Source organism: Ricinus communis, chromosome 5 (genome assembly GCF_019578655.1).
Source record: "Ricinus communis isolate WT05 ecotype wild-type chromosome 5, ASM1957865v1, whole genome shotgun sequence".
Taxonomy (NCBI): Eukaryota; Viridiplantae; Streptophyta; class Magnoliopsida; order Malpighiales; family Euphorbiaceae; genus Ricinus; species Ricinus communis.
Genome location: NC_063260.1, coordinates 23825600 through 23853132, shown reverse-complemented (window position 1 = coordinate 23853132; position 27533 = coordinate 23825600). Strand labels below are relative to the sequence as shown.

General features: G+C 31.0%; 3 protein-coding genes across 6 annotated transcripts; 1 reads left to right on the top strand and 2 right to left on the bottom strand.

Annotated features, from left to right (window-relative positions):
* Positions 1 to 6698: 6698 nt before the first annotated feature.
* LOC8271784 lies at positions 6699 to 20407 on the bottom strand. 2 transcript variants are annotated; one of them, XM_048374595.1, is made up of 2 exons: positions 19060 to 20407; positions 6699 to 6833 (listed from the first exon to the last, which is right to left on the bottom strand). In XM_048374595.1, the coding sequence occupies exon 1, from the start codon at positions 20048 to 20050 to the stop codon at positions 19106 to 19108; it is 945 nt and encodes a 314-aa protein (XP_048230552.1). In that variant the 5' UTR covers positions 20051 to 20407; the 3' UTR covers positions 6699 to 6833; positions 19060 to 19105. The 2 variants fall into 2 exon arrangements, with proteins under 2 accessions (XP_048230552.1, XP_002509563.1); XM_002509517.4 differs by lacking the exon at positions 6699 to 6833 and adding an exon at positions 12401 to 12819 and having other exon boundaries at positions 19060 to 20404.
* On the top strand, positions 8784 to 12246 carry LOC8271785 (thymidylate kinase). 3 transcript variants are annotated; one of them, XM_015717250.2, is made up of 7 exons: positions 8784 to 8975; positions 9074 to 9126; positions 9352 to 9694; positions 10525 to 10636; positions 10720 to 10791; positions 11371 to 11475; positions 11865 to 12246. In XM_015717250.2, exons 2-7 carry the CDS (start codon positions 9096 to 9098, stop codon positions 11982 to 11984), a joined length of 783 nt encoding a protein of 260 aa, XP_015572736.1. In that variant the 5' UTR covers positions 8784 to 8975; positions 9074 to 9095; the 3' UTR covers positions 11985 to 12246. The 3 variants fall into 3 exon arrangements, with proteins under 3 accessions (XP_015572736.1, XP_015572663.1, XP_002509564.1); XM_015717177.2 differs by having other exon boundaries at positions 8788 to 8975; positions 9335 to 9694; XM_002509518.3 differs by having other exon boundaries at positions 8791 to 8975; positions 9335 to 9694; positions 10732 to 10791.
* Positions 20408 to 23513: 3106 nt separating the features above from the next.
* LOC8271783 lies at positions 23514 to 25410 on the bottom strand. Its single transcript, XM_002509516.4, has one exon. It carries the CDS (start codon positions 24939 to 24941, stop codon positions 24042 to 24044), a length of 900 nt encoding a protein of 299 aa, XP_002509562.1. The 5' UTR covers positions 24942 to 25410; the 3' UTR covers positions 23514 to 24041.
* Between the last annotated feature and the right edge of the window lie 2123 nt (positions 25411 to 27533).

Here is a 27533-nt window from a genome sequence, read left to right as displayed (position 1 = left end):
TGTTCGCACGCTATTAGGGGGGCCAGTCGGTAGTGGCCTCTTGGATCAATTGTTGGAGCAAACTCAGCGGTTAGATTTTATGACTTGGACTCATCAGATGGTTTTGGAGTTTTTGGATATCAGCCGTTGGATTTGACAGCAATTTTCTAGCTGCCTCTGATGTAATTGGGTACGGTCATTCACTGTAATGTATTTAATCGGAATTACGTAACGAAGTCAGCTGTTAATCTTCAATTGATGATTGGATAAAAGTATAAGGTGTCCTTAAGGTGTTATATAAGTTGACTTGTCATTGGATATCGAGCAACCTGCCGCTGGAGCCGTAGAACCAAGGTAAATGGCCAACTCGAGTTAGAGCTTAAAACAACTCAAATAGTGTTTTTTATTTTAAAAATATAATTTTTATAATAAAAGGTATTTTAAGGAATATTTATATATAAAATATAAAATATTCTGTTCAAATTTTATAAATTTTTTTAGATTTTATTTTTATTTTTACTTTTATAAATATTAATTTAATTTTTATTTTATTTTTTGATTAAAAAATAAAATCTACAAATATCAATTAAATCAAATATATAAAAACTTGTAATACATTTATTAAATATAGAGTAGAATTTATTCTCCATATGTAGAGTGTCAAATTAACTCTTTATTTTATATTTAAATAATAAAAAAGTGTATTAAAGTGTCATTTTATAATATGACTTTTTAAAATAAATAAATTGACATATATAAATAGTTCATTGGATATGTTTTTATATTTCTTTTATTTTTATTTTATTTATTCCAAATATTTTAAAGAATTTATTGAATGTAGTTAATTACCAAACTTTTAATATGTAAGTTAAATTCGTAATTAATATTTTTAGTCATTTAATTCTACGAATGATATATATAATTTATTAGGATATGTTATATTCAGATGATCATGAATATGTTTATGGATTTCAGTATTTGCATGAATCCGTCTAAATAAATTTAAATTGGATATGAGATTTTTTATATGTCAAGCTTGTTAGGAACTCGATATTTTAGCGAGCGTATTTATATTTATGTAATAAAACCCGAGCCTAGCCTGAACATTTTTTATATTTTAAAAATATATTTTTTATATATCAAATGATAGAAAAAGAGAATAAAATCGTGTACCTTTTGAAGATTCTTAAGGTATTCCACCACCAAGCTATATTTTTTGTATTAATTATGTATAATAAATATATGTATCAACCGTTAGGTTGGACCAGATACGGCCTTCCCTTTAATAATTGGGCTCGAGTCTGGACAGGCAAATATAAAATTTTACCTATCCAATATGTGGGCTTTGGCTTATATAATATAAAAGATTAGGACTTTTTATATAAATGCTTAAAAAATTAAGTCAATCTATTTTTATACTTTCAATTCTAAAATATAACAAAATTACACTAAAATTAATAGTTGATATTTTTACAAGTTAAGATAGACGGGCTTTATCTTCCTTTAAAATGACCAATTCAAACTCACTCATAAATTACAACATGCATAACATATCAACCTAGAAAAATACATAATAAATTTAATAGTAATTTCATTAATAAATAATTAAAATTAAATATTCTAAATTTTAAAATTTATTATCAATTATTAGAGTTTTCAATTTTTTTATTATAATTACATTTCCTATCATTTTTCTAGTATATTATTAATTTATATTCTATTAATATAAAGATAGTATATACATTATTTATAGCCTATTTATATAGAATAAATTATAACTATATGCTATACTTTTATGGTATTTTATATTATAACAAATTATAACTATATACTATAAGTTTATAGTATTTTATATTATATAGTTATAATAGAAATATATAAAAATTTAATAATTGTTATAATAACTGACTATATATAATAGAGTTATTATATGAGATATGAGAGTTATTATATTTTATGAATGTATAGTTTGCTATTTACATAATATTTTATTTTTTTATTATTATATAATATTTTACACAATATAAATTTATATAATATAACTATAGTTATATAATATAAATTGATATAATATAATTACAATAGGTATATCATAAGTATATGTTTTTAGAATTTAGTAAATTTGGGGTTTATATTTTGTCTATTTGATTTATATCTTATAACAGTTTTGTATATTAACTATTATATGAATTAAGTATATAAAAAGAATACATTAATTATATATTACATAAAAAATAAATTTCTAAAAAAATATAAAAGAGTCTTAACTGCATACAATAAACAATATATATTAAGTATGTAATGCATTTATTTCAAGTATATAACTCTCTTATGCTTACTGAACTTTATTCGTTTAAATTTTAATCGTTTTTTATATAGATATGAACATATATAGTTTTTCAACCAAAATGGATATTGAAAAGAAAATATAAAATATGTAAAATTTAATATAACATGCATTCCTATACTGAAAAATAACAATTTTTTAAACCTCATTGTTAAGAGTACATAGTATACTATAAGTATATAATTTACACCAAGTTTAATTTGAGTATATAAAAAATATTATTGAGGTATATTATGGATATATAAAGGGTATCATCGTAATATATGATGAATATATTAAACTTATACTCAAACATGCTTATATCTAAAAGTTCTTTTGATGACAAGATGACTAACACTTATATATTTAGATTGAAGTAATAAGGTTTTTAAATATATAAGTATTATTTATAACAAATTCAAACAAATAAAATCTAGATCTTAAATATGTCTAAGAGAAAATGATACCTACTTAGCTAAAAAATTTAAAAACGGCTTTATTATATGATTTCCTAAGTATATGACTTTATTAAAAAATACATTTATATTATATGTATTTTGCATATATCTAGTAGATTTTTTTGTATATTAACTAGTATATGAATATAAGTATATAAAGGAATATATCAACTATATATTTGATAGAAAAAATATTTTCTAAAAAAATATATAAATATAAATAATTTTTAATGTATACAGTAAATAGTATATAACAAGTTTATTCCATGTAAATGATATTTTAATTCTCACCGAATTTTCTCTATTCAAATTTTAAAATTATGTTTTATATTCTTATATATATATCGATGTGGAAACAATACATATTATTACTTTTCATCACAATTGATATTGGAAAGAAAATATGAAATATGTAAATTTTAATGTAACGAGCATTCTCATATCAAAGAATAAGAGCTTTCAAACTCTATAGAAATAATGTCAAATTAAATCAAAATTAAAATAGAGTTTGAAATGGATATTCGATATCAAATTTATCTTAAGGATACAAATGGTATCATTGAAATATATTATAAGTATATTCAACTTAAATTCAAACAGACTTATAAACTTAACAGTATATAGTACATGTCGATTATATTATGAGTATATACTATCATTTTTTAACCTATATATTTGCTACACAAGTACTATAGATTCTAATAAATTATTTTAATCACTCATAATAGCTATAAACTAATTATAAAAACTATTTAGTTACACAAGTTTTAATTCATGAAACAAGTCATCAAATTGAATATAAAAGTTATTGCTATTAAATATCCTTTGCATCAAAGATTACGCAATTTTGTTTTCTAAATATCCATTGTGACGAAGAAAAATATATATTTTGTCTATATATATATATATATATATATATATATATATATATAATATAAAGATGATTTTAAAAATCGGAATGAAGAACAAACAATGACAATCATAGTATTATAAAACATAAAATTACTTGTTATATATTTAGTATATGCTTTTCACTGTATATCTTAAAAATTATTTTATCTTTTTTGAAAAAATTATTTTTCTATACAAGTCATATATCATACACACAACATAAACACAAAATTTACTAAATTTTAAGAATATATACTTATGATATACCTATATATACTCGATATATACTATTTGCTGGATCTTCTGTAAAATAGATCTAAATACTTAATTTTCTGTAAATCTGAGTTTTAAAATCCAATATTCATATTTGGAATCTTTCCAAATTGATATCTTAAAATTAATAATTCATATTATTTAATAATATTTTTTGAAACTAATTGCACATTATAAATATATCTTAATATTTAAACTATGACTAATATAAAAATATATATTTTTATTATAGCCATATATCTAATAATTAATAATTTCCTATATTTATCTTATTCAATTTTTAGTTTATACTATCATTATTTTATTAAAAATATATATCAAATGGATAATTAAATACAAGCAATAGATATATTAAACTAAATTAGCAATAATGAATAAAAATATGGTAATATTATACATAATTTTTTTCTCAAAGTGATATTTAATTATCGTATGATAAATAGTATTAAATTAGAGAAAAATAATTTTATTTTTATATTATGTTTATTTCTTTAAAGAAATTATTATTATTATTATTATTATTATTATTATGTTAAAAAACACAAAAAAGACATATATGTATCTCTATAATTAAATTTATTATTGAAATAAATTATAAAACTCCTAAAATAAATAAGAAATGCGTCCAATTTGCTAATTTGGTAATCCACACAACAAGATCAAAATAAAAACGATCTTGAGCTATTGATAATACATAAATATTGTCACGATCCGATCTGTGCTATTGATAATACATAAATATTGTCACGATCCGATTTGTGGGCCCGTGACCGGCACTAAGGAATGGGTAGGCGTAAGGCTACCGAATCCCATAGTAAGCTTGACACTCACTAACTTAATTAAATCTCATATGATATTACTGATATCACAATTTATCTTAACTATTAAATTCTACATATTTAATTCGGTATGCCAATAGAATTAGGTAAGAACCGAAACTGCATAAATTTCCAACTTATAAGTCTATTATTTCTACTGCGAAGAATGTAAGATTTTACAAGTCAAACATACCAAATCAATTACATCACCCGATGATGAAGGAGTCGGGTTGCTAGATAAGAGCCGCGGGAAGATTAACAATCACAGATCTGAAAAACCGTAAAATTGAGACTATCAGTCTCGAGAGTGAGTTAAAATCTTATATCCAAAAACAGTTACAAACACTTCAATAACATATTTATTTAATTTGAAATAAATACTAAGTCATGCAAAAATAAACATGTCATGCCATGTTTAAATAAAAATAACTTTCACCTACCACGGGACGGAGTACCTCAGCAGAACCATAATCTCAACTCTAACATCTCGACTCTCTCATTCTAACAGAACTGGCGCCCAGAGAGTGAAGCTCAACCAGGGTCCTTAACTCCAGTTCAGCCATTTAATTATCATTAACACTCTTAGCCTTTCGGCTCTCTTACTCCAATAAGACTAGCACCCAGAGAGCGAAGCTCGACCAGGGACCTTAAATCCACTCTGGTCACTTAAGTTTCCAAATAAGCCGGCGCCCAGAGAGCAATGCTCGACCAGGGACCTTTATTCCGGCAAACACACTCTATTAAGCCCAGAGAGCGATGCTTGAACAGGGCAAGTCCTAAATTTACCTTTTTACCCTTTTACCCTTTTGCTATCAGTCTCATATTCATACCGATGCACTCATCAAATAGCATGTTCTACAGCCGTCCCATCCTGAGTCAACACGTAACAATAAAATTATAATGCAGAAAATAAAACTTATATAAATAGCGATTAAAATATTAAATCATGTAATCAAAATTATTTCGTAAAATCTTAACATAACACATGTAAACGGACATATGACTTTAACTCACAGCTTTGACGACCTCCTAGCTCTGCTTTGATGCCTCGGGTGGAGCGAGCCGAACTGACGGATTATCTAATCACGAAAAGAAATAATCAATAATGTTGAAACATTTGACAATTAACCCTAGGTCTAAATTCCTAGGACTCACTGTCTAAAAAATATCGACTCGGGTAAATTCTATAAAAAAATCGGCAGAACCTCCCCTAAAATACGGACATTTACCTCCCGTAAGACAAGTCCAGGACCTGCCAGAAAACACTTCAAATATTCAATAATTTATTTTAACGGGAGTTGGGTCCACAAGACTTCACTATTTTTTCCTACTCCGCCACACATCACAAATCACGACCTAAGGTAGACAGTCCGACAAACAATTATTTTTACTCACAATATTTTCTAATGCTCAACATAATTCAATAAATACATAAATTTTATCAATAAATTTTAAAATCAACGGGCCAGAGAAATTACCGAGACGCTTGATTGCTCGGTCGACTCGCCTCTAGCCGCCGGAGTCTGATCGACAATACGAATGCACCAACGAACTCGAAACGACGCACTGATGACGATCCCTGCTTCCGATCTTCCGATCATCCAGAGAGATTTACGGACGATCTCGGCTGTCGATTTTGAAACGGAGTCTGATCGCCACAAAACCGGTGCCATTGGAAAGTTTGAGCTAAGAGGAGTCTGGATAGGTTCTCCGATCAACCAAAGCTCGCCAGAAAAATCAGAAAATACGACTGCCAACACCTCTTCGGAACTCCCTCTTTCAGTCATCAAAGCTGACGCCGTCATTCCCAAAAGGAAACCCTCAACTCACCGGTCAAAACAGGACCAACCTTGCCTTCATTGGTCGCCCCTCCTTTTTTTTTCTTCCGCCACCGCCATCACGAGCTCACGGTGCCCCACTTCGCCCGTGATCGGCCACGGCTCTCGACGCCCTCTCCTTCGTCCTCCTCTCTCTCCCTCGGCGATCCCGACGCCCCCTTCTTCCTTTCTTTCTTTTCTTTCTTTCCTTATCGGCAAATAGTCCCTAGACTTTTCTTCTTTACCATTTAGTCCCTCAACTTTCTAATCACTAACAATTTCATCCAGTAAAATTTTCAATTAACCCTTAAGCTTTTCTTTAGCTTTTCAATTAAGCGCATAACTATTTAATTTGGGCCAAATTATAATTCTTGAAAATATATAATTACATATTTACCCTTGCTTTTAAATATAAAATTACCAAAAAGCCCTTGCCGACATATTTAATTACAAAAATAGCTAACATACAAATTTTTATTAAAACCTCATATTAATAAAATTATACTTTTAATCCTTATTCCAAAATAAATTTCCAATTTAATCTTAACACAATTAATTTAATTAATCATTTGCTAAATATTTTTCAATTAAAATTAATACCATTTGCTAATTAAAATTCATCATTCCTAAATAAATTCTTTTATAAAATATTAATTATTAATTCTTTCATAACTCTTAAATATAGAATTTAATTCATATATTCATATCGGGAAAAATTGAATGACCGTAAATATAATTTATTTCCCAAGAAATTTACTTAATTATATTATTAAAATCAAACTAATTGGATATAAAAAATAACTCCCTTATTTGTCTAGCATTAAAATTCCATTTAAATCATTCCAATTTAAACCAAATAAAATAAAATAAAATTAATTTAATTAAAAACTCATTTATTAATTATTACTAATATAATTATTATTATTAAAAGAAAATTTCAGGTATTACAAATATAAATAAAAGCATAAAATTAAAAAATATTTAGTAAAAATATAAATTTTCAAAAGCTCACGTATAAAACATGGTGTAATTTTTTCAAAAAACTAAACTCGAGTGAGCCGATCCGAGTAAAGGATCACCATAGTGACCTATTAACAAAATAGAAATCGCCATAGTGGCTGTGTAGTGATTTAAAAGTGAAGGGTATAAGTTGGAATCTCATAAATAATTATTAAAACATTTATATTTTCTATAAAAAATACTTTAAAATATTATCTTAAATGAGCTATGACTTGATACCAAGAATCTAAAATAAATATTAAAAGATATTTTTAAATAATATTTATATACCAAATATTTGAAAATAATATGATATAAAACTTTAATTAATTATAAGTTAATATATATTGTGTATTAAACAAACACATAAAATATAAAATATATAACAAAAATATGAAATTGATACTAAAAATTCGGAATAGATACTAAAAGATAATTTTAAATATTATTTATATACTAAATATCTTAAAATAATACAATATAAATTTTTAAACTAATTATAAATATATATATATATATATATATAATATGTATATTATATACTAAATATATACTAAATAGACACCAAAAATATAAAATAGACACGGAAAAATAGTTTTAAATAATATTTATATACCAAATATCTTAAAATAATATGATAATAAACCATCTAACTAATTATATATAATAATGTATATTATATACTAAATACATATCAAAATATATGAAATGAATTAAAAAAAATATTACTAACATATAATTTAAAATACTAGTTTCAGATATTGATTGTACTAAATAGATTTTAAAATATATGAAATTAATACCAAATATTTTAAATAAATATTAAAATATAATTTAAAATATCAATTATATATAGATATATACAAGACCTATACTAAAATATATAAAATGAATAATAAGAAATAATTTAAATACTAATTATCTATATATCCAGCTCTCCAATAAATTGACCTGTAATTAAATTAATATCATCGAATGGATACTAAATATATATCAAAAATTAAATATTAAAAATATTATAAAAAATATCCCAAATTGCTAATAATATATTTTATTTGAAAAAAAAACTATACCTAATATATATCACAGTAATTTTAAAATAATTTCTTAATTTATAGTATTTAAAAAAAAAATTACACCAAAATGATAATTTTATCTTTTTAAAGTTATTTCCGAAAGAATCCAAAAAAAATCAAATAAAATCTAAAAGGCCATTGACTTCAAATATGAAGGCCCAATTTCTTTTATTTCTCTTCAATTCAACTTAGTCGCTCAACATTCCGGCGGCAAAACCTCAGAAAACGATACTCTATCTGCCAGCTGCCGCCCAAGATTCCACCGTCCTCCCCGTTTACAGCTTCACTGCATCACTACACATGTCCAATTCGCGGAAATGTCTACACTCAAGTAATAGGTAAAACAGACTCCTATCTCAGTTGCTAAGTGACACTGATCTGAAAAAAAAATTCCCTCTTTTTTCTTGCAATTATTCAACAAGATGTATGGTTGCAGGTTATAATTAGGGACATGACATATGCTTGCGCTCTTAAAGTTCCTAAAGCTTTGTAAGTAACATTTTCTCTTGTCCCTTACGAGGGTGGGTCTTCGCAATTCCTTTAAATTGAGTTATTTTGGTCATGACTATAACCACTTAAAGATCCAACCTTTTCAGTTTTATGAAAAAGAGATCAATCCTTTTTAGCAAGATCAGTTCTTAATGCTGATTAACTGATGTCTGTCTTATATATGGTTTGCTATTGTGTTAAATTCTAGAACTTTTGGTGCTTCAGCTGCAAGGAGGTCATTGAATGCGCACTTGAATTATCCTGGGAAGAGTTCTATTAGATCAATCCGAATGGAAAGTGATATTAGTACTGGTAATTTGAGGGTTGAGAACTGCGAGTCAAGAGGTGCATTCATCGTTCTAGAAGGGTTGGATCGCAGTGGAAAGACTTCACAGTGCGGCAAATTAGTTTCTTACTTGGAGAGACTTGGTCATGAAACTGAATTATGGCGGTTTCCTGATAGAACTACTACTATTGGACAGATGATATCTGCCTATCTCTCTAATCAATCCCAGTTGGACGATCGCACTATTCATCTTCTGTACAGTGCAAATCGGTGGGAAAAGAAGTATGTTTTGTTATCACAGGCTGAATAACATGATTGCAATGATTTTAAACCTTTGATTTGCTTAACTTGTGTGCATGTTCTAGTATGAGTCGGTGACAGGATGGCAGAATTCATGAGATGGTTGCTAAATACTATAGCTCTCAAGATAAATACCCATCCGGTTGCACATATTTAAAAGTTAGAAATTTGTTTAACCAGCTCATTACTGTTCCAACGTCAGTGTTACTTTAATTTTAGTCTAGCGTGTATCCAAGAACAAGTGTACTCCCTGGTGGCATGTGCACAGGGAGGAGATCTACCTGTCCTAGAATTTGGGACATACGAAGTGCAGAGATATCGTTATGCAGGCTAAACTTTCCACCATCTTAGTATTTTCTAAATTTAGTCTTTTAACTCCATCATTTCAGTATGGAGACAAGATAGGTGCATGTCTTGTGAAAAGGTCAGAGGACGTAACTTCCAACTTTCTGACTAAGAAACATATGCATCACCGTAAGTTTGGGAGTCTGTCTTTACATGGAACGCTGTATGTCTCGGATCATGGTATTCGTACGGCTATGCGATACGTCACTTACCTTAGAATGAGGCATGTGGATGTCTTAATTTAGTTAAAAAAGCTTAATAACATAGATACAGGTAATTCACGTACCAATTGAACTTGCCCCTCCACGCACCTCATATTTAAGATAAGTGACATATTGCATACCTGTACGTATACCACGAACTGAGACATATGGCATTCCAAATAACTATACGGCATTCCAAATAACTACGTACGGATGTGATAGAGCTTTTTTCTTTTTTTTTGAATACATGCAATAATTTTGCAGCTCATTGATGGAAACTAAGCTGAAAAGTGGAACCACTCTCATTGTTGACCGTTACTCGTATTCTGGAGTTGCTTTCTCAGCTGCCAAAGGACTTGATTTTGAATGGTGTAAGGTGAAGACATGCTCAAAGATGGTTTGAAAATAATGCTTTTTTTGTCAGAAAATGATGTTGTGCCTTATCTGTTAGTGAATAAGGTATTCTTGCAGGCTCCAGAGATTGGGCTGCTGGCTCCAGATCTGGTACTGTACCTTGACATACCGCCTGAGGTAAGCTTTTTATTGTATATAGTCTTAGTATCAAGATTAGAGAAGCAAAACATGTAGCCTAGAAATGTTTGCTGAGCTAATTCTTTTACCTGATAGTAATTTTCAACTGGCATTTCGCGATAAAAAGAACCCTACGCTCACCACTGCCAACCCCCCTCCTCTATTCCTCTCTTAAAAGGCACCTTTTACACTGAGAATTTCCTGTCCAGAGCTAATTAACTTTGATGGTACCAATTTTAATTGAGCATTTGCATTTGTATAAGAAGTTAAGAACAAATAAAAGGACTAGTTCTGTAGCTTTTCTTATCACTTGAGAAAAAGATAGTTTTGGCTGCATGTAAAACATCTCAAGGCAGTCAAGTTAGAAAAAGGTAAGTGAATATGTAGAATACACCTGGTGTAATTAGTGTTCTTGATAGACATGTGTAAATATTTTGACAATGATCACTTAATGCTTGCGCACAAATACTCGCCTCCATACATGTGCACGTGCAGACATTCAAATTAGAAGCACTTGGACATATTCACCACTTGAATTTTTCTTGTCTAACTTATAAAACTGTGTTGTTTCATCACCAGAAAGCTGCAGAAAGAGGAGGCTACGGTGGTGAAAGATATGAGAAACTTGAGTTTCAGATGAAAGTTGGCAACTGCTATCAGACCCTCCGTGATTCCTCGTGGGAGGTAAACTTCTATTTTATCTACCATATTCTTGCATTAGAAATCTGTGTGGCTGCCTCCTGGATGTGATTCTATATCATGTCTTTCCTGCAATCCTGCTGTCCGGCTGATTTCTGCATTTTTATGCAACCCCAAATTATGATTTTGCCCTTGTTTTGTTATTGGTCTAAATGGTAAACACATTGTATATGGTAGTATTAGTGAAGTCATATTTGTACTGATCTCTTTCATTTTAATGGACTGTTTATTTTCCTTCCACTTCTAAAATTTCAAAGAACTCAAATCCTTTTGCAGCTGATAAAGCGTGATGATATATACTTGCTAGAAGTCGTTTAATTGCGATCTTCCTTTCTTTGGATGATTGCTAAATATAGTTCTTAATTTGGTTGCAGATCATAGATGCATCCCAACCCATGGAAGAGGTTCAAAAACAAATCCAGGAGATTGTGTTGGATCATGTTCTGGCATCTGAAAAGGGGAAACCTCTTTCTCACCTGTGGCAACACAAATAATCGTTATTGCCGAGTGGATTTAGATGATTATACTTCGAGAAAAGTTGGCCCCAATTATTTAGGAGTGTTGGCTGTGTGATATGTAGTAGACCTTTATGATTAGTATCAGAAAAATTACCCATCCTTAGCAAGAATCTTCCTAACAATTGTGTACTTGATTTTTTGTGCTTAGGAAGTATTACACTTCTGTTTATCCAAATTTGATTTTGAATTTAGGCATGGGTTTTGGAATTTGTGATCAATGCAAAAAGAATCATTTCTACCTCTGGTTCCCCCTTTTTGTGGTAGAGCACTATTTCTTAATCAATGTGCTCTGATAAAATTTTGTTCTTTCTTCAACTACAAGAGCAGTTGAGCTAGATGTCTTTCGATGAATCGGAGGAGCCTTTGCACATGAAACTACGAGTACCTGGACATGCTCAAAAACAGTTCTTATTTTGAGACCTGAGCAAGCAGTAGAAAGACAACCCCAAAAGCCGGTGCTTATGTTACATGCCAACTTTCCCTTTTCTACGAAGTGTGCAATATTGTCGTCACCGACATAGTGTCTAAAGCCCTGATTCCAATCCTAAAAGTTGGACCTCAAACAAGGTTCTTTTGTTTGCCCTTTTAGAATGGTACAATTTCCAGACAGACCTTAACAGTTAATATCTGAGGTACCTTTGCTTTGCAAAATCCTTACTGAAGAGACCTGCCTAATGCCTGTATTGGCTATTAACTCGTTGCCATGAGAAACACTTCAACCTATGCATAATATGTACACTTGAAGACTACCATACTCGAATGTTTTCTTCTGACTTGATCAAAAGCATCCCATGTATAAAATCTAGACAACCTTGGTGGAAAGAAACAAAAGAAGGTTAGAACGTTACTGTAAATTAAAACCTAAAATCATGCAAGCAAATGAATTTTAAGGACAAAACAGGTCCTTCAACCCATTAACCATGGCAAAGAGGGATTCAGGGTTAACAGATTAAAAGCTATGAAGCATGAATACAAACACGGATACCGGTTCAGGACACGACACGATATTTTTTTTAAAAAAGAAATACAGATAGAAAGGACACTACAAATTTAATATATATATATATATATATATATATATATATATAGGTAGGTAGGTAGATAGATAGATAGAAGATGATAATTATTATAATGCAAACTTATATAAATAGCACTCATAAAAATTAAACTACAAGTGTAAAATATTTTTAATTCTTCATTTTTTACCATTTCATCAACAAACAATAATGACTCAAGTTCTAGTCCATTGAAAGGGAAAGAGATGTAGAGAATGGCTAGGGTTGTGTGGCTGGCGTTTTAAGTTTTATATTTTTATAATTTGACCCCTAAATTTAAAATTATTTTAAAAAATATCTCATATTTTTCAAATTTTCCTCTTAATTTCATAAAGTTTAATATTTCATGTGTCCCAACGTGTTCCCATCTGAAATAAAAATAAATAAATGAGGACACATTTTTTAGTATGTTCCTGTGTTTCGGTTTCTCTAAAGTATCTGACACACATACGACAACTCTTTAAGAATGTCGATGCTTCATAGATTAAAAGAAGAGCCTTTTTTTCTCCCTATTGAACTAATAAAAGAAGTGATGTTATTGACCATTGTTTGGACAATTTTTATGTTATAGAGTATGGATATATGAGATTCTTTTGTCTATTGATAAGCAAGAATAAGGTAATACGAAAAAGAAAAAAAAAAATCAAATAAACTAAATCCCAAAAATCCTGACCAGCACCTCACTGTAAACCAAACAACAAAAGTTTCTTAAGAAATTGAAACCAACTTAACATGCTATTGAAGATGCATCTATTAAAGGAGTCAAAGCATGAGTAAAATAGTTGAAGTTTTCCAAGCATTAATACAGTAACCAATATTATAATATACAGTAATATATTCCATGGTACCATAATCTTCACCACAGAGTTCCAATTTGGAAAATCAAAATTTGGTAATCAGTAAAGCAAACATAAGCACGAGCCAAAATTAATCCCCAGACAAGCTATAGCAGGGGATGTACGATTAGTATTAGCATAGAAGCCATCGTTCTTTGTAGAGATCAATGTTGTTAGGCGTTGTTGTAACACTGTTTTAAAACAGGGTTGTTTTCCTATTATTGTCTATTGTGTTGATGTCCAAATTTGGTGGGCACTCTTAGATTCATCACGTCATTACCTCAATAAGCTTTATGATGATCACTTACATATATATATATATATATACACACACACACACAAATAACCAACTCTAAAAGGCTTCGAACATTACAACAAATCTAAAACAGTTTTAACGACCTCTTATGACCTTAAAATTCATGCTTAGATTGTCTTTTAGTACAGTCATGTGTCGTGCCTGCTAAAAATCAAGCTACCCCCGCAACAGCCATTAATGGCAGTAGTTGAATGAACAGATGAAAATTTAATTTGATTCCAACAACTTGTTTTTTTATTAGAGTATAAACACGTCTCTTTTGGACATATACAGGTCTGTGAAGAGTATTCATTCGACCTCATTGTTATTCTTTTTTACATAAATTCAAGAACCAAGTATTGTCTTTGTTATTAACCATTAATGTCTTTAGAGCTTGATTGTAAGATTGAGTGAGTGGGATAAGATATTTAAAGCTCTTGTTGCAAATTAAGGATTTTGATCTTAGCTCTTGTTGGGATTATATAATTAAATTAAACTTTGATTAGTTAGTTGAGAGATCGTTTATCAATTTTGGTGTGGCGTAAGGCTAAATCTTTTAGAACATGAAAAGCCATTAATTTTCTTTTTATTTTTTATTTTTTGTGTTTTTTAATTAGTGGGTTTACCTTACTCCTATGATATCTTTCTTCTTCCTTTCCCCTATGAGATGACAACTTCCCAAACTAGGCTATCGACTAGTATAAAGATTACACGTACGACCAACCCATTCCAATTTCTGTTATATGAACTTATCTCAAACAGGTGTCACTCCTCTAATGCTCTATTGCAGATTCTATCCATTCTAATGAGTTCACACATTCAATTTATGAACTTGTTACAATGCAACAAAAGTTTCCTTTTAGCTTCTTTAATATCTTATTTTGTGGTCACATAGAAACCCCAAAAAGTTTCTTCATTTCAGCCATTATGCATGCTTTTATAATATATGATTGACATCTCCTTTACGTTCCCAATCTCCTTTGAAGGATATTGAGGGAGGAAGTGGTTTAAGGAAGTGCAATTCCATGTGAAAGATAGATAACTCTTTCCCTTTCAATATTTCAACCTGTACGTGGAGTGTATTCTTGGTCTTAATGTTTTATATATAACTTGAATTTCATTGTTCTCAACTCAACATGTTCCTCCCTAAAGGGGTTTCATAAAAATAAAAACAAATTGTGCCAAAAAAATTCTGGAAGAGGTCAATCCATTTGGACTACTGCACATGAGTTAAAATGCTTGAAGGAGTATCATGATAGGGCTGACAGTACATCTTCTTTACATTCCCTATCTCATTCGAAGGGACAGATTGAATTGAACTACTCTATCTCAATTGAATTGAACTACCGGAACATATATAACCTATCCCAAACAAGACTTTTTCGTAATTAACCATGGACGCACGTTCACAACACTTAAAATAGACAGACATATTGGTGTAGAAGAGGCTGCAAATCATTTAAATTCCTAAAGATGAGTACTCTAACCTTAATTAAGAATTCAATGAAGGTTTTGAACGCTACCTGAGATTAAACTCGTCCCCTAATTTTACTTCACTAATATTTAAAGGTGCACTAGAAATATAAGTTTACAACAAAGATATGCTCAAGAAGTCTAACGTGATTTTATAAGTTTCCTAATCTTACGTATTGATAATTTGGTGTGGTTATCCTAGTCACCATGCATCATGTCACATATATCCACTAGTATTTTTCCTCCTATTTAACTATTGGTTCTATGTTGTAAAAGTTTTCATTCGATCATCATCATCATCTCAGCGATGCTGTTAATTCTATATATATGCCTGTTAATTTTATATATATAGTTTGTAACAAGAGTTCTTTAATTTACAATAGATTCTAACAAATAAATCGTTTAAAAATGAGATATATAACTGAGTAGTTACTGGAAACTTAAACAAATGCAATTTTCTACTAAATTATAATGGCTTTACCCCTTCTTTTATTGAGCAAGATATATACTTACTCTTTTTTTCTTCCATAAAAAAACCAAGCAAAATAAATTTCTGTTTAAAAAAATTTAGAGAAAAGTGGAAGAGGGACTGAATTGAAAAAAAAAAGAAAAAGAAAAAGAAAGAAAGGCAGTAAGGGGGAGAAAAATGGAGAAACATACTAAAAATGTATTTTTAATAAAAATTAAAAATAATATTTTATATGAGTACTTTTGTCTCGCTCTGTTTTTCATACTTTATTTTTACTTTATTTTTATCATCGAATAATGAGACTGCCATTTCACTGTACTAGTTATTTACAAGTAAAATTTCTTTCATTAAAAAAAATTACCGCAGAGTTTTCCCTTTATATATAATTGTGGTTAAATTGAAAATTTCATATATAAAAAATTCGATAGACAAATTTGGAAATATGAATAAATTAGATGTAAGAAGACAACTATGTCTTGAAAAATGACTGAATGATATTAATAATGATGGCAGTCATTAACTTTTCTTCAACAACTATATTTATAGAAGGCTAATAATGTTGAACATTTTTCCACTGAGAAGAGATTAAGGGCGAAATATGCGGGTTAGATAATAGGATTAGTCTCTTTTATAATTCAATCACCACAAAAATCTACTAATAGTCATACATGGAGAAGTTTCCAACTTAATCGATACAGATTTCTCTAATTTCTAACGACCTTCAATATAAAGAGATCAAATTTGATATATATATTTTTCCTCAAGAAAGCATAATATGTTATATAGATCGCTGCTAAAGATGATTATCCTCACAAACTAGAACGAAAATCATGCAAGGTTATTATTATTGTTTTTACCTAACATATATATAAAATTTTCAAATTGGGATCCTAGTAGCTAAAATGTAAAGTAAATATGACCTGTCTATTTCACCATGCACCTTCTAGCATTTTTCATTTACTTTAATTATCATCCCATGCATGAATGAAACTATTCCTTGATGGTCCAACACGTTCTTCAAGATGCATTATGCCATTAATGATATATTAATTTATATTCTGATTGCCTATGGGCTACAAGGAAGTTAATCTCATTTCTACCTAATTATCTATAATTTTCTTCTTTTTGTATCGCTATGTCTTTAATCATTTTGGCTACAGTCTGATTTAATTACAAGTTTTTTTATCTCCTTAGCTAAAGACTTTATCTAGGTTTGTTTAAAATGCACTCCCTGTCATCCTTGCACTTGCTAATTAGTTTTCACTTACTAATCCTAATTACCTAATGCACCTAGTCTGCTACAAACTTTCTGTACACTGATTAGTTTTAGAGAATAGCTTTTCTTTCTTTTCTTACTTTGCTAACTTTGTTTGCAGTCTTCTCTTCATAGCAAATTAGGGTCTTCTCTTAAAAATGAAATGAGAGATCATTATTTATCATAATTGAAAAACACTCTTATATTTTCATTATTTTGTGTGTAGTCTCCATGTATGAAAAAAAGAATATCTTTACCATAATTGAAAAACATCTTCTATTCTCATTATTTTGGTTTTAGTGTCCATGTATGAAAGGAAGAGAAAAAATGTTTACCAACATAGAGTAAATGGGTAGCTCTCCCTGCCATGGAAGAGCTATCCTTGTGTCCCTTCCCTCACTAATTAAATATCAAAACATGGAATTTCAATGTTTCATAGGAAAAACTTTGATTAATAAAATATTTTATTGAAAAAAGATCTATTTTTTTTCAATTAGAAATTAAAAAAATTGGTTCCGCAGGGGTTGTAAGGAGAACAAGCAACCATTCCAATCGTTGAAGGGCCATTACCAACAGATAATGTTGAACTAGTTGCTCAACCAATTAAAAAATCACCAAGTTGGTAAAGATCTTGAGTTCGAAGCAATATTGATGAGAGTTTGTTATATTTATAGTAATATGTGTAAAAGAATATGTCAATAATTCATCGAGTTTTTTAATAGAAAACCTCACATGAAAAAATAAAATTTATTTTCTCGTCATTGAAAATACTCGTTTTAAGAAAAAAAAAAAAAATCGAAGCATGGAAGATGAGCCTACTTTCAAGTACCGTGAACTTTATTTAAATGCAGGAGAAAATCAAGTGTCCAGGGTGGTAAATAAGTGGTAAAAATAAAAAGTGTGTATATATATGTTGCAGTTGTGTTCCGCTGGTGTAATTTAGTTGTTTTGATTAATTAAATTATTTGGAGGACTGCAGGTGCTAGCTAACTATCAATAAGAGACTGCACTGATATACCATCCAAAAAGAAAACGAGCCACAGCTACAGCCTATCTAATAAATGTCCAAAAAGTGAGCCAACTGAATAAATTCTTGTGTTGTTAAATTACCTGACAATAGCAGCACCAAACAACCAGTAAGGAATTCATACAATGTCAGTCACAATACTACTTGAAATTCACCTGTCGAATCTGGTTATTTTGTGGGTTGGATATGACTTTAGTTAATATCTGTTTTTCAGTTGGATTAGATTTTTCAATCTGTCTATTTTATGTTGTAGCGTAACTAATACTGTCCTCGCCTTGTCGGTAAGTGTACGGTTTTTCCTTTTTTCAATCCGCGACCCCTTGATATCTAAGCCAAATAAAATGCCTGCCTACTCACTCGAAACTAGATTGAGTTATTGAATTGCCCTGTGTCCCTTCCCTTCTACTTCTAGCCACCAACTAAACACATTCTAGTGTTTTCAGTTTCCTATGCATCAGAATTCCATTTCTCTACTCCGCCCCACCCAACCTCTCTTTCACTGGTCCATTCTTTAGTTTATGAGGCTTTTATTTCCTTGCCTAATTAAATCTTTTTTAAAGAAGGAAAGGACATAGAATAGAATTCAAAATAGTACGTAAAAAGTAATAATAAAGGTTGCTTGCTCAGAGAATATGCATTACCTGATCACTAGATGGAGATGGAGAAGCTGTTTTGTTTTAATGTGCTTCAACGGCCCAAACTGAGTGCAGCCTCAACGTCCAATCTCCATGCAAACCCTCCACAGTCCATTCTCCAAACATCACACGGCACAATTTGCGAGCAACAGTAGTAGTTGTCTTTCTCCAATGTCATGTAATACTGTAGTCTAACCCAACACGTAAATGCTGAGCAGTAAGCATATGGCATCAGCTTGCCCTTGGTCACCAGCCAAACCATTATTTCCATTTCTTGATTATTTTCCTCTTTCATCATCCTCCTCTTATAAGCCCCATTCACCCACCGGACAGTGTCTGAACCGTCTGTTATAAACCCAGGGCGCGTGTTCTCCTCTAGATTCTTCACTCTTTCCACGTCCGTACAACCTAAACCTCCTCTTTCATCCATGCAACTGTCTGTCACACATTCCACTGTCACCCACGACTCTAATATCACCTTCTTTTTAGGAACCATGCTCTGATCTGCTATATCAGTCTCAGGCTGCTTTAACTTCAGCCCCCTCATGGTTTTGTCATCATTATTATTTCCAGAATTATCATTATTATTATTCTCTTCTCGGTTACGCCATAATCTCCCGCTTTCTCCCAATTCTTTCAACGCATCACTTCGCTCCGGTAACAACTGGAGAGTTACAATCTTGTTAAATCCATCGCCATCATTTTCTCTCCCATTTTCTTTCTCTTTTTCACGATCCGATGATGATATCTGACGAATTTTTCGTTGATTTCTTTTTAATCTGTTGCTATTCTTAGTAACTCTAACGTACTTCCTTTTTTTTCTTTTTTTAGAAACTAAAATACTCTTGTCCCTCATCAACGAACAGTCTTGACCACCGGTAACGTTGGCCGGTTTCGGTGCAATCGGCCTGAATCGGAGCATTATCTGGTTGATCGTGGTCTTATCCCGAGCACCACCGCCACAGCTTATCATCTGCAACTGATCTCCACAATCCATATCTCCTGTTCTCTCTCTTCTTCTCTGTGTTGAAAGATGGAGCTCAGGCGATAATCAAATAAGGAAGGTGCAAAAGCCACCACGTGTCTAGGGCAAGGAAGAAAGAGTAAAGAGATCTGATTGGGCAAAATCCCATGGAGAGAGCAGAGGATGGGCCAGGGAAAAAGAATTGGTGTATCCAGGCGTAATTAAGCGATGGGAATTGGGACCCACTAGAGTAACCAATAAGAGAAGGGTATGTGTGCAGCACTGCCGAAAGGAGAGGACACGTAGTGTCTGCCTTGATTGATGTGTCACTGTTCACTGAAGTGGAAATGTGGCAAAAAAGCCTTTTGGTTAGGTTCGAGAAAAGGCACACGTGGTGTGATTCCATTAGCAATTCTTCTCTGAAATTTAAATTCCTTCACTCGCTTTCCTCCGACTGTGTACTGTAGAGCACCGTAAGAAGTTGAATTTGATTTCACTTATATATTATTAATAAAATGAACCTAATATAATTAGGTTGAAAAGAAAAAGAAATTTAAAATAGGATTAATATAATTAGTAAGAGATAATTATTAAATATGCACCCTCAGAATATTATGGTAAAAACTATTTAAAATATAGTTTGAGGGTGGGAATGGAATAGAATAAAGAAAGAGCTATTGGAAAAGGACGCGTGGACTGTACGACGAAGAGGTGGATCTTGGAGCTAGATTTATGGCGTCATTGGCCCTTTAAAAAAGCTAACAGAAACAGCCAATTGTGTTTTTGAGATTGGTGGTTGCCTAGTTAAAGCACCACGTGTTATAGTTGTCCTAAATCCACGTTTATTATCCGACAATTTTTTTTTAAGTCTTGAGAAGGACCTTCGCTTTCGTTTGTACCCAATTCTATGATGCAACCCTGCTTCCTTATTTCCTTTTCCAACCCTATATCTACTGTTTATCCTTTATTCCAATTATAGCTTCTTTTATCATAGGACAAACACCATTATTGCTTTCCCTTTCATATTATGAACTCCACCCTCTTCTAACTGCCCACTCCTACTTCAGCATCCAATGTAATATTTACCTATAAATATTATCAATTTTTCTATTTTTTTTATTTTTAAATATAAAATAAATAGTTTTAGCTTTCTATATATAAAAAATCTAAATTTTATTTTTAACTCTATATTTAATAAATGTATATATTTAATTTAATTAATATTTATAATTTTTATTTTCTAATTAATAAAAATAAAAATTATTAATATTTATAAAATTAAAATAATATATATAATAAAATATAAAGAATATATTAGATTTAAATAAAATGTTATACTCTTTATATGTGAATATTTCTTAAAATACTTTTTATTATAAGAAGTTATATTTTTTAAAATAAAAAGCACCATTGAAAATGCTCTAATACATTTAAATTTGTTTATTTATTTACAGTTAATTATTTTAGAAATTTCTTTTGATTTATTACAGTAAGAAAGAAATAATTTAAAATTAAATTCTTTTCAGATCGACTAAAATGTAAAATTCCACTGAGTTTAAATTTATGATGTAAATATTAATTATTATGAATTAGAAGATACGTCAGAATTCAATTCTTATGGGCAATATCCATTATTATTAGGGGAACAGATTTGATTGTACAGTTGACTGATATTATAAGAGTAATTGTTAAATGCAAATTTGTAAAGTGCCAGATACGGCAATATGTCACCATCATATATATGTGAAAATCATAACAGATTATGTTTTTGGATAAGCTACAATAAGAGTGTGCCAATAGGAGTTCTAGTTCATTGTACCGATTGTAACATTTGTATTCCACATTTGACATTTAACCGATATACACAAGTATTCCTTTCCATTGTCTAATCATTTTTTTTTTAGTTTTAACAATTTATTTATATACAAGTGAATTGACATTGGCTTAATACAATATACATGAAATTTTAACCAATAACTATGGTCTCGATATCTTATGAATTGATATTGGCTTCTAAATCTAATAAAACCAAAAAAGAAAAATTGTTTAGTTATAGCTTAAAATTATATAAAGAGCATGAAGTCAAACTGAACCAAATATTCTATAAAATAAGTTTTTTTTTTTTTTTAGAAAATATAGTTAATATAAGAGATTCTACTTGATATGTTATTATAGAATTTTAAACTCGTCAGATAAATTGAATCATGTTGTTTTACATTTAATAACTCTAGTAGAATTAACAAATTTGATGAATATTTTTTCACACATAATTTAAATAATTGAATATATATGAAATATGTATATTTTTTATTCATAAACCGACCTACTTGAGTATACAAATAGAAACTAAATAGTTCAGTTTGGACAAATTTTTAATACATGATTTTGATTTAGTTTGAGTTGTATTTATATATATAAATCGAACAACTTGGTTTGATTAGAAAATTTTCCTAGACACAATCCAAACCGAACTATGATTTAACACCCTTAATGATTTCTTTTAGGGAACTGAAATCAGATGAAATAATTCATGTTCAGTTCTACTTCCAGCGCCGAGGGGGTGGAATCGAAAACATAGAAAAATTATGATTCTGATTCGGAACCTAGCTGAAACTAGCCTGGCACAGGTTTATATGTCTCCTAGAGCCAAGAATTGATAGGATGTCATTTAATAATTCACATATTCAGCGAGATGATAGTAAGAGCTGATTCGCCAACCTAACAAGTACCATTTCTTCTTATCCCCATCCCCTAGAAATCCTCATTCCACTCAACCCAAATTGCCATAATTAATAGGAACATCTGATTAATCTTTCACAGCGCAACTCCATTGTCAATGAATAATAGTAGCGTTACTTTCTACATTTTTGTTTGAGCGTCAAGTTTTTTTTGTAATTATCATCTCAAAGAGAATATTAATTTTTCAAAATTTTGACTCAGTTTAAAATAAACTCTCTTCTGTTAATGTCCCCAATACTTGAAAGAAGTTAACCAATAGATAAAAAATGGAGTAGGAAATAAAATAACCAGTCTCTAATGAGGAATGGCATTTACTCCTATTTAGGATTGGAAGATAGATATAATAATAATTTATATAAATAGCTATATAATAATTAATTTAAATAATAATTTTTATGAATTATGCCATTATTTAAATAAAGGCATTTTTTTTAATATAAAAGGAAAACCATTTTAAATATATGAAGTAAGAAAAAACACAAAAAGAAAAATTATTTCAACCTTTATTTAAAGAATAGTGAAATGAAAATGACATAAATTTTTTTGGATTCGGAACAAATAAATAGTGTTAGGGGCAAGAGAGTAGTTGACTCATTTGTCTATTTGAGAGGAAAAATAAAAAGGTAAAGTTTAGGTATTTTTATCCTTTCTCAACCCAAAGATTGGAGTGTTTGAACTCACATTATATAGAGAATTAGGGAGAGATATGATAATATATATACATATGTAGTTATATATATATATATGACTCAATAGATACCATCAATCTTTTTCTTTCCAAATAGTGATAAATGCAGAGAGTATATATGCTGGCAGTACCAACAGATAGATATACATACATATTGGCGTAGCGATCGAAAAGACAAGAGAAAAGGTTGGGGCCATTTCATATCATGTGGAAGGTTCTGTTCATCCCTTCCTGCGTGTCAACAAAACCACCTACTCTCTTTCTTCCTTCTCAGTTCCCTTTGAACCAATCCAACACAAAATTATTTCTTCTCATCGTTGCTTCTTTTTTTATTCTAGTGTTTTCTCAATTTATCTCAAGTATATATTTATATATATATATATATTATATACACACACCCACGTAGATAAAACTCAACTGCAGGATCGGCCATTCCCAATCCCTCCTTTGGTTAGACTAATCTTACACCAACTAATAATATCTCTGCATAAATCTTTTTAACAGACAACAACCTTACCTTACTCAATTTGCCGCTTCCAGCTTTATCAATAACCTGACCTGGGGATTCGCGTTACTTTCTTCGGGCGTCCATTTTCATTAAAGACCCAAACCGAGAGCTGCCTTAACGTCGAGCCTCCATGCGAACCCACCAATGCTCATCTTCCACACATCACACGGTACCATCTGACAGTACTTCTCCTTCTGCCACGTGTATTGTAACCTAACCCAGCACGTAAACGCTGGGCAGTTGAGATAAGGGAATACCTTGTCCTTTATCACCAATCGCACTCTTATCTCTACTGACTCGGGCCTTCCCATCACCATCATCATCTTCTCGTATGCTTCGTTAACCCACTGAACTCTACTCGAACCGTCCGATATAAACCCTGGACACGTGTCCTTCTCTAGATTCCTCATTCTCTCCACGTCCGTACTCCCTACTAACCCTACTCCGCCTCCCACCACCTCATCCATGCACGTGTCCGTCACGCTTTCCACCGTCACCACCGTTTCAAAAACTGTCCGATCTGCAACAGCAACGCAGCTAATATCGCGGTTTTCCTGTTTGTTGCTGAAGTTAGTCGACGCCGTTGTTGGATCCGTTTTCTCTTGAATATGATCTTTCTCGATCGTACGATCAACAATATTACTACAAGATCCTGATTGATCCTTTACTAGATCAGTTTTCTCTGGAAAAAACTGCAGCGTAAAAAGCTTCTCTTTTGTATCACTATCATCGTCTAGATCTGATGGTTTTTGTTTCGTTCTTTTTTTATAATATTCCTTGCTCTTTTTAACCCTAACGTACTTTCTCTTTGTCCTCACACTACTAACCATACCGTTCCTGTTCTTGTTCTCCGGCTCCCGACCGCCGGTAGAGCTTGATCCGTCTGTTACCGGTTTGGGTGCAATCGGACGGAATCTCATCATCATCCGGTTGACTATTGTCTTATCTTGAGAACAAGTAATCACGCGCCAGCCGTCGTCGTCATCCATGTCACCACTTCCGCCACCGAATTTCTTTTTGAAAGAAATAGGCAAAAACTTCACTCTTCTCTCTCTTTCTCTGGCTGAAAAATTAACCCTATAGAGAAAACAGAAACGATAACGGTATCACGGTGGCTAGGGTTCACAAGCACCACGTGTCTAGGGCTACCAGTGAAGAGAGATGATTGGTTGAAATCTTTATTTCTTTTATGGAGCCCACACTGATTTAATTGACGTTTACGAGCTTTTCGATTGGGTCATTGTTTCGGCCAATGAGAGAAAGTGTACGTGTCAATGTTTTGGGGAAGTGAAAGGATACGTGGAGCTTTGATTTGGGATATTGCAGAAAAAAAGTGTTAGTGGGAAAGAGTAGGTTCGAGAAAGTGCACACGTGGTTGAATCCTATTAACTTGGAACAAGTTATTTGGATTTGATCTGCTTAATCTTTTTTCACTTTTCCTCTCCATTCTCCTCTTGGCGCGTGAGATATTTGCGATACAGCGTAAAACTTTGCCCATGTTATAAAATTGAACAGCCTTTTATAAAAATAAAATAAATAAATAATAAAAATATTATTATTAATATTATTATTTTTAAACATATATCATATCCAATCTTAAAAAATTTAATATTTAAATTTTTTTTCTTATAGATATAATTTACAATAAAATATATGTGTTTAATTAATCAGTAATTCATAGTGAGATCAACATATGTAATAAAGAGAATTGATAATTTAATATAAAAGTATTAAGATTACTATTAAGTATCTTAATAATAATTTACCTAAATAAATATAATTTGCATAATTTCTGCAACACAGACACTGTAGGTTTAATACATAGATTAAAGGGTTAATTGTAAAAGAATTCTCGACCTTTGGCGGTTTTCTCAATTTAATCATGTGTTTTTAATTGTAACAATATCATGTGTGATATTATCAATTTTGTCAAATCGATACATAAATGAAATCTTTGGTGAAAATTATTCTACGTGGCTGTCGGCGCTCTGGTAACTTAAACACGTAGATACGGTGCGTTTTAAAGCAAAAGCAGAAATACTGCATTTTGCCCTATAGAAACGGTGCATTTTTTACATATTAAATAGAACAAAAAAAAAAGATCGAAACGATGTCGTATATGGTGTAAGAAATCTCTAGATCCCCAAAATTGAAATAGCTGTTACTTCTTACCGTTTGTGATTACTGAAACCATTTGAAGAATAGAGTGAAAGTGAAGCTGCTTTGAAGAATCAAACACATTATGGTCCCTTCAACCAGCAAAGACAACAACAGCCATTGAACATTGTGGTCCCTTGAAGTACCGACTACTGGAAAAAGACAAGTTATTATATTGTTAATTACTTTTCTAAGAAACTTTTACATTAACGAGGTGAGTGCGATATGTGTGGGGTAGGGCATCAATCAATTTTTTATTACTGCACTTTCGAGTTTCTCAAAAAGTATTTGAGTTTACTGTGATTTTCATATTTATTTATCTGAGTTTGTCATGGTCTGCAGGGTCTTATTCATGTATGTCTTGTGTTTGTCTTGTTGAAATATTAACTCATACACTCTTTCAACAGAATGTCTGACAGCTTTTCTCTATATATAAACTATGGTGGACGTTTTGCATCTGTTGGTAGGAATGTGGTTTATGTAGGTGGAGATATTTTGTCTAAACATGGATTAGACCCAGATAGGATAGGATATTTGCACATACTTGATGAAACAGAAAAACTAGGGTATTATAGGCCAAAGATTTCTTATAAGATTCCAGGAATGAGTTTGAATGATGGGTTAAGGGAAATGGTGGATGACAGAGGGTTAATGGAAATGATTAAGTATATAGATGAAGGCAATGGAGTATTACAAGTCTATGTCGAAGGAGAGAAATGACAAGTACCATTGCCTGGTGGTGTTAGCTGTATTAGTGAAAATCCAGAAGATGTACATGAAACTGAGGAACATAGTGAGCAATTGCAGCAGGAAGTAGAATCAGAAGAGGATCCTGACTACTTACCAGTTGATGAGAGTGAGAGTGAGACTGATGATTTAGATGAAACTGAGGATGAGAGTGATAATTTAGCACCTTTAGATGAAACTGTGTTTGATGTCTATGTTGAACACAGTGAGCAATTGCAGCAGCAAGTAGAATCAGAAGAGGATCCTGAGTACTTACCAGTTGATGAGAGTGACACAGATGATGGACTAAATGATAATGAACTGTCAGTTGATGATGAGTATGTGGAAGCAAGGAAAAGGACAACAAAGTATAAGAATTATGTGCCTGTTGATGAGCTTGCTGACAGATTACATGGCAACATTGGTTTGCAGTTCAAAAGATCATCTACTGATGGCACTACTGGGGCAGAAAATGCTGGACATGAAGCATCTGGCTTTGTAAGTGAATACGAGGACTCTGATAGGGATGTGAATTCAGACAGTACTGATGAGGATGGCATTGAAGAGGCTTCAAGAAAGAGGATTGGGAGGGTTGTATATGATCCCAAATATGATCATAAGTATTACAGCTGGTTCTTGGAATGCGATTTGAAGATGCACATCATGCAAAGCTGCAGTTTGTAAATGGGCAATTATTA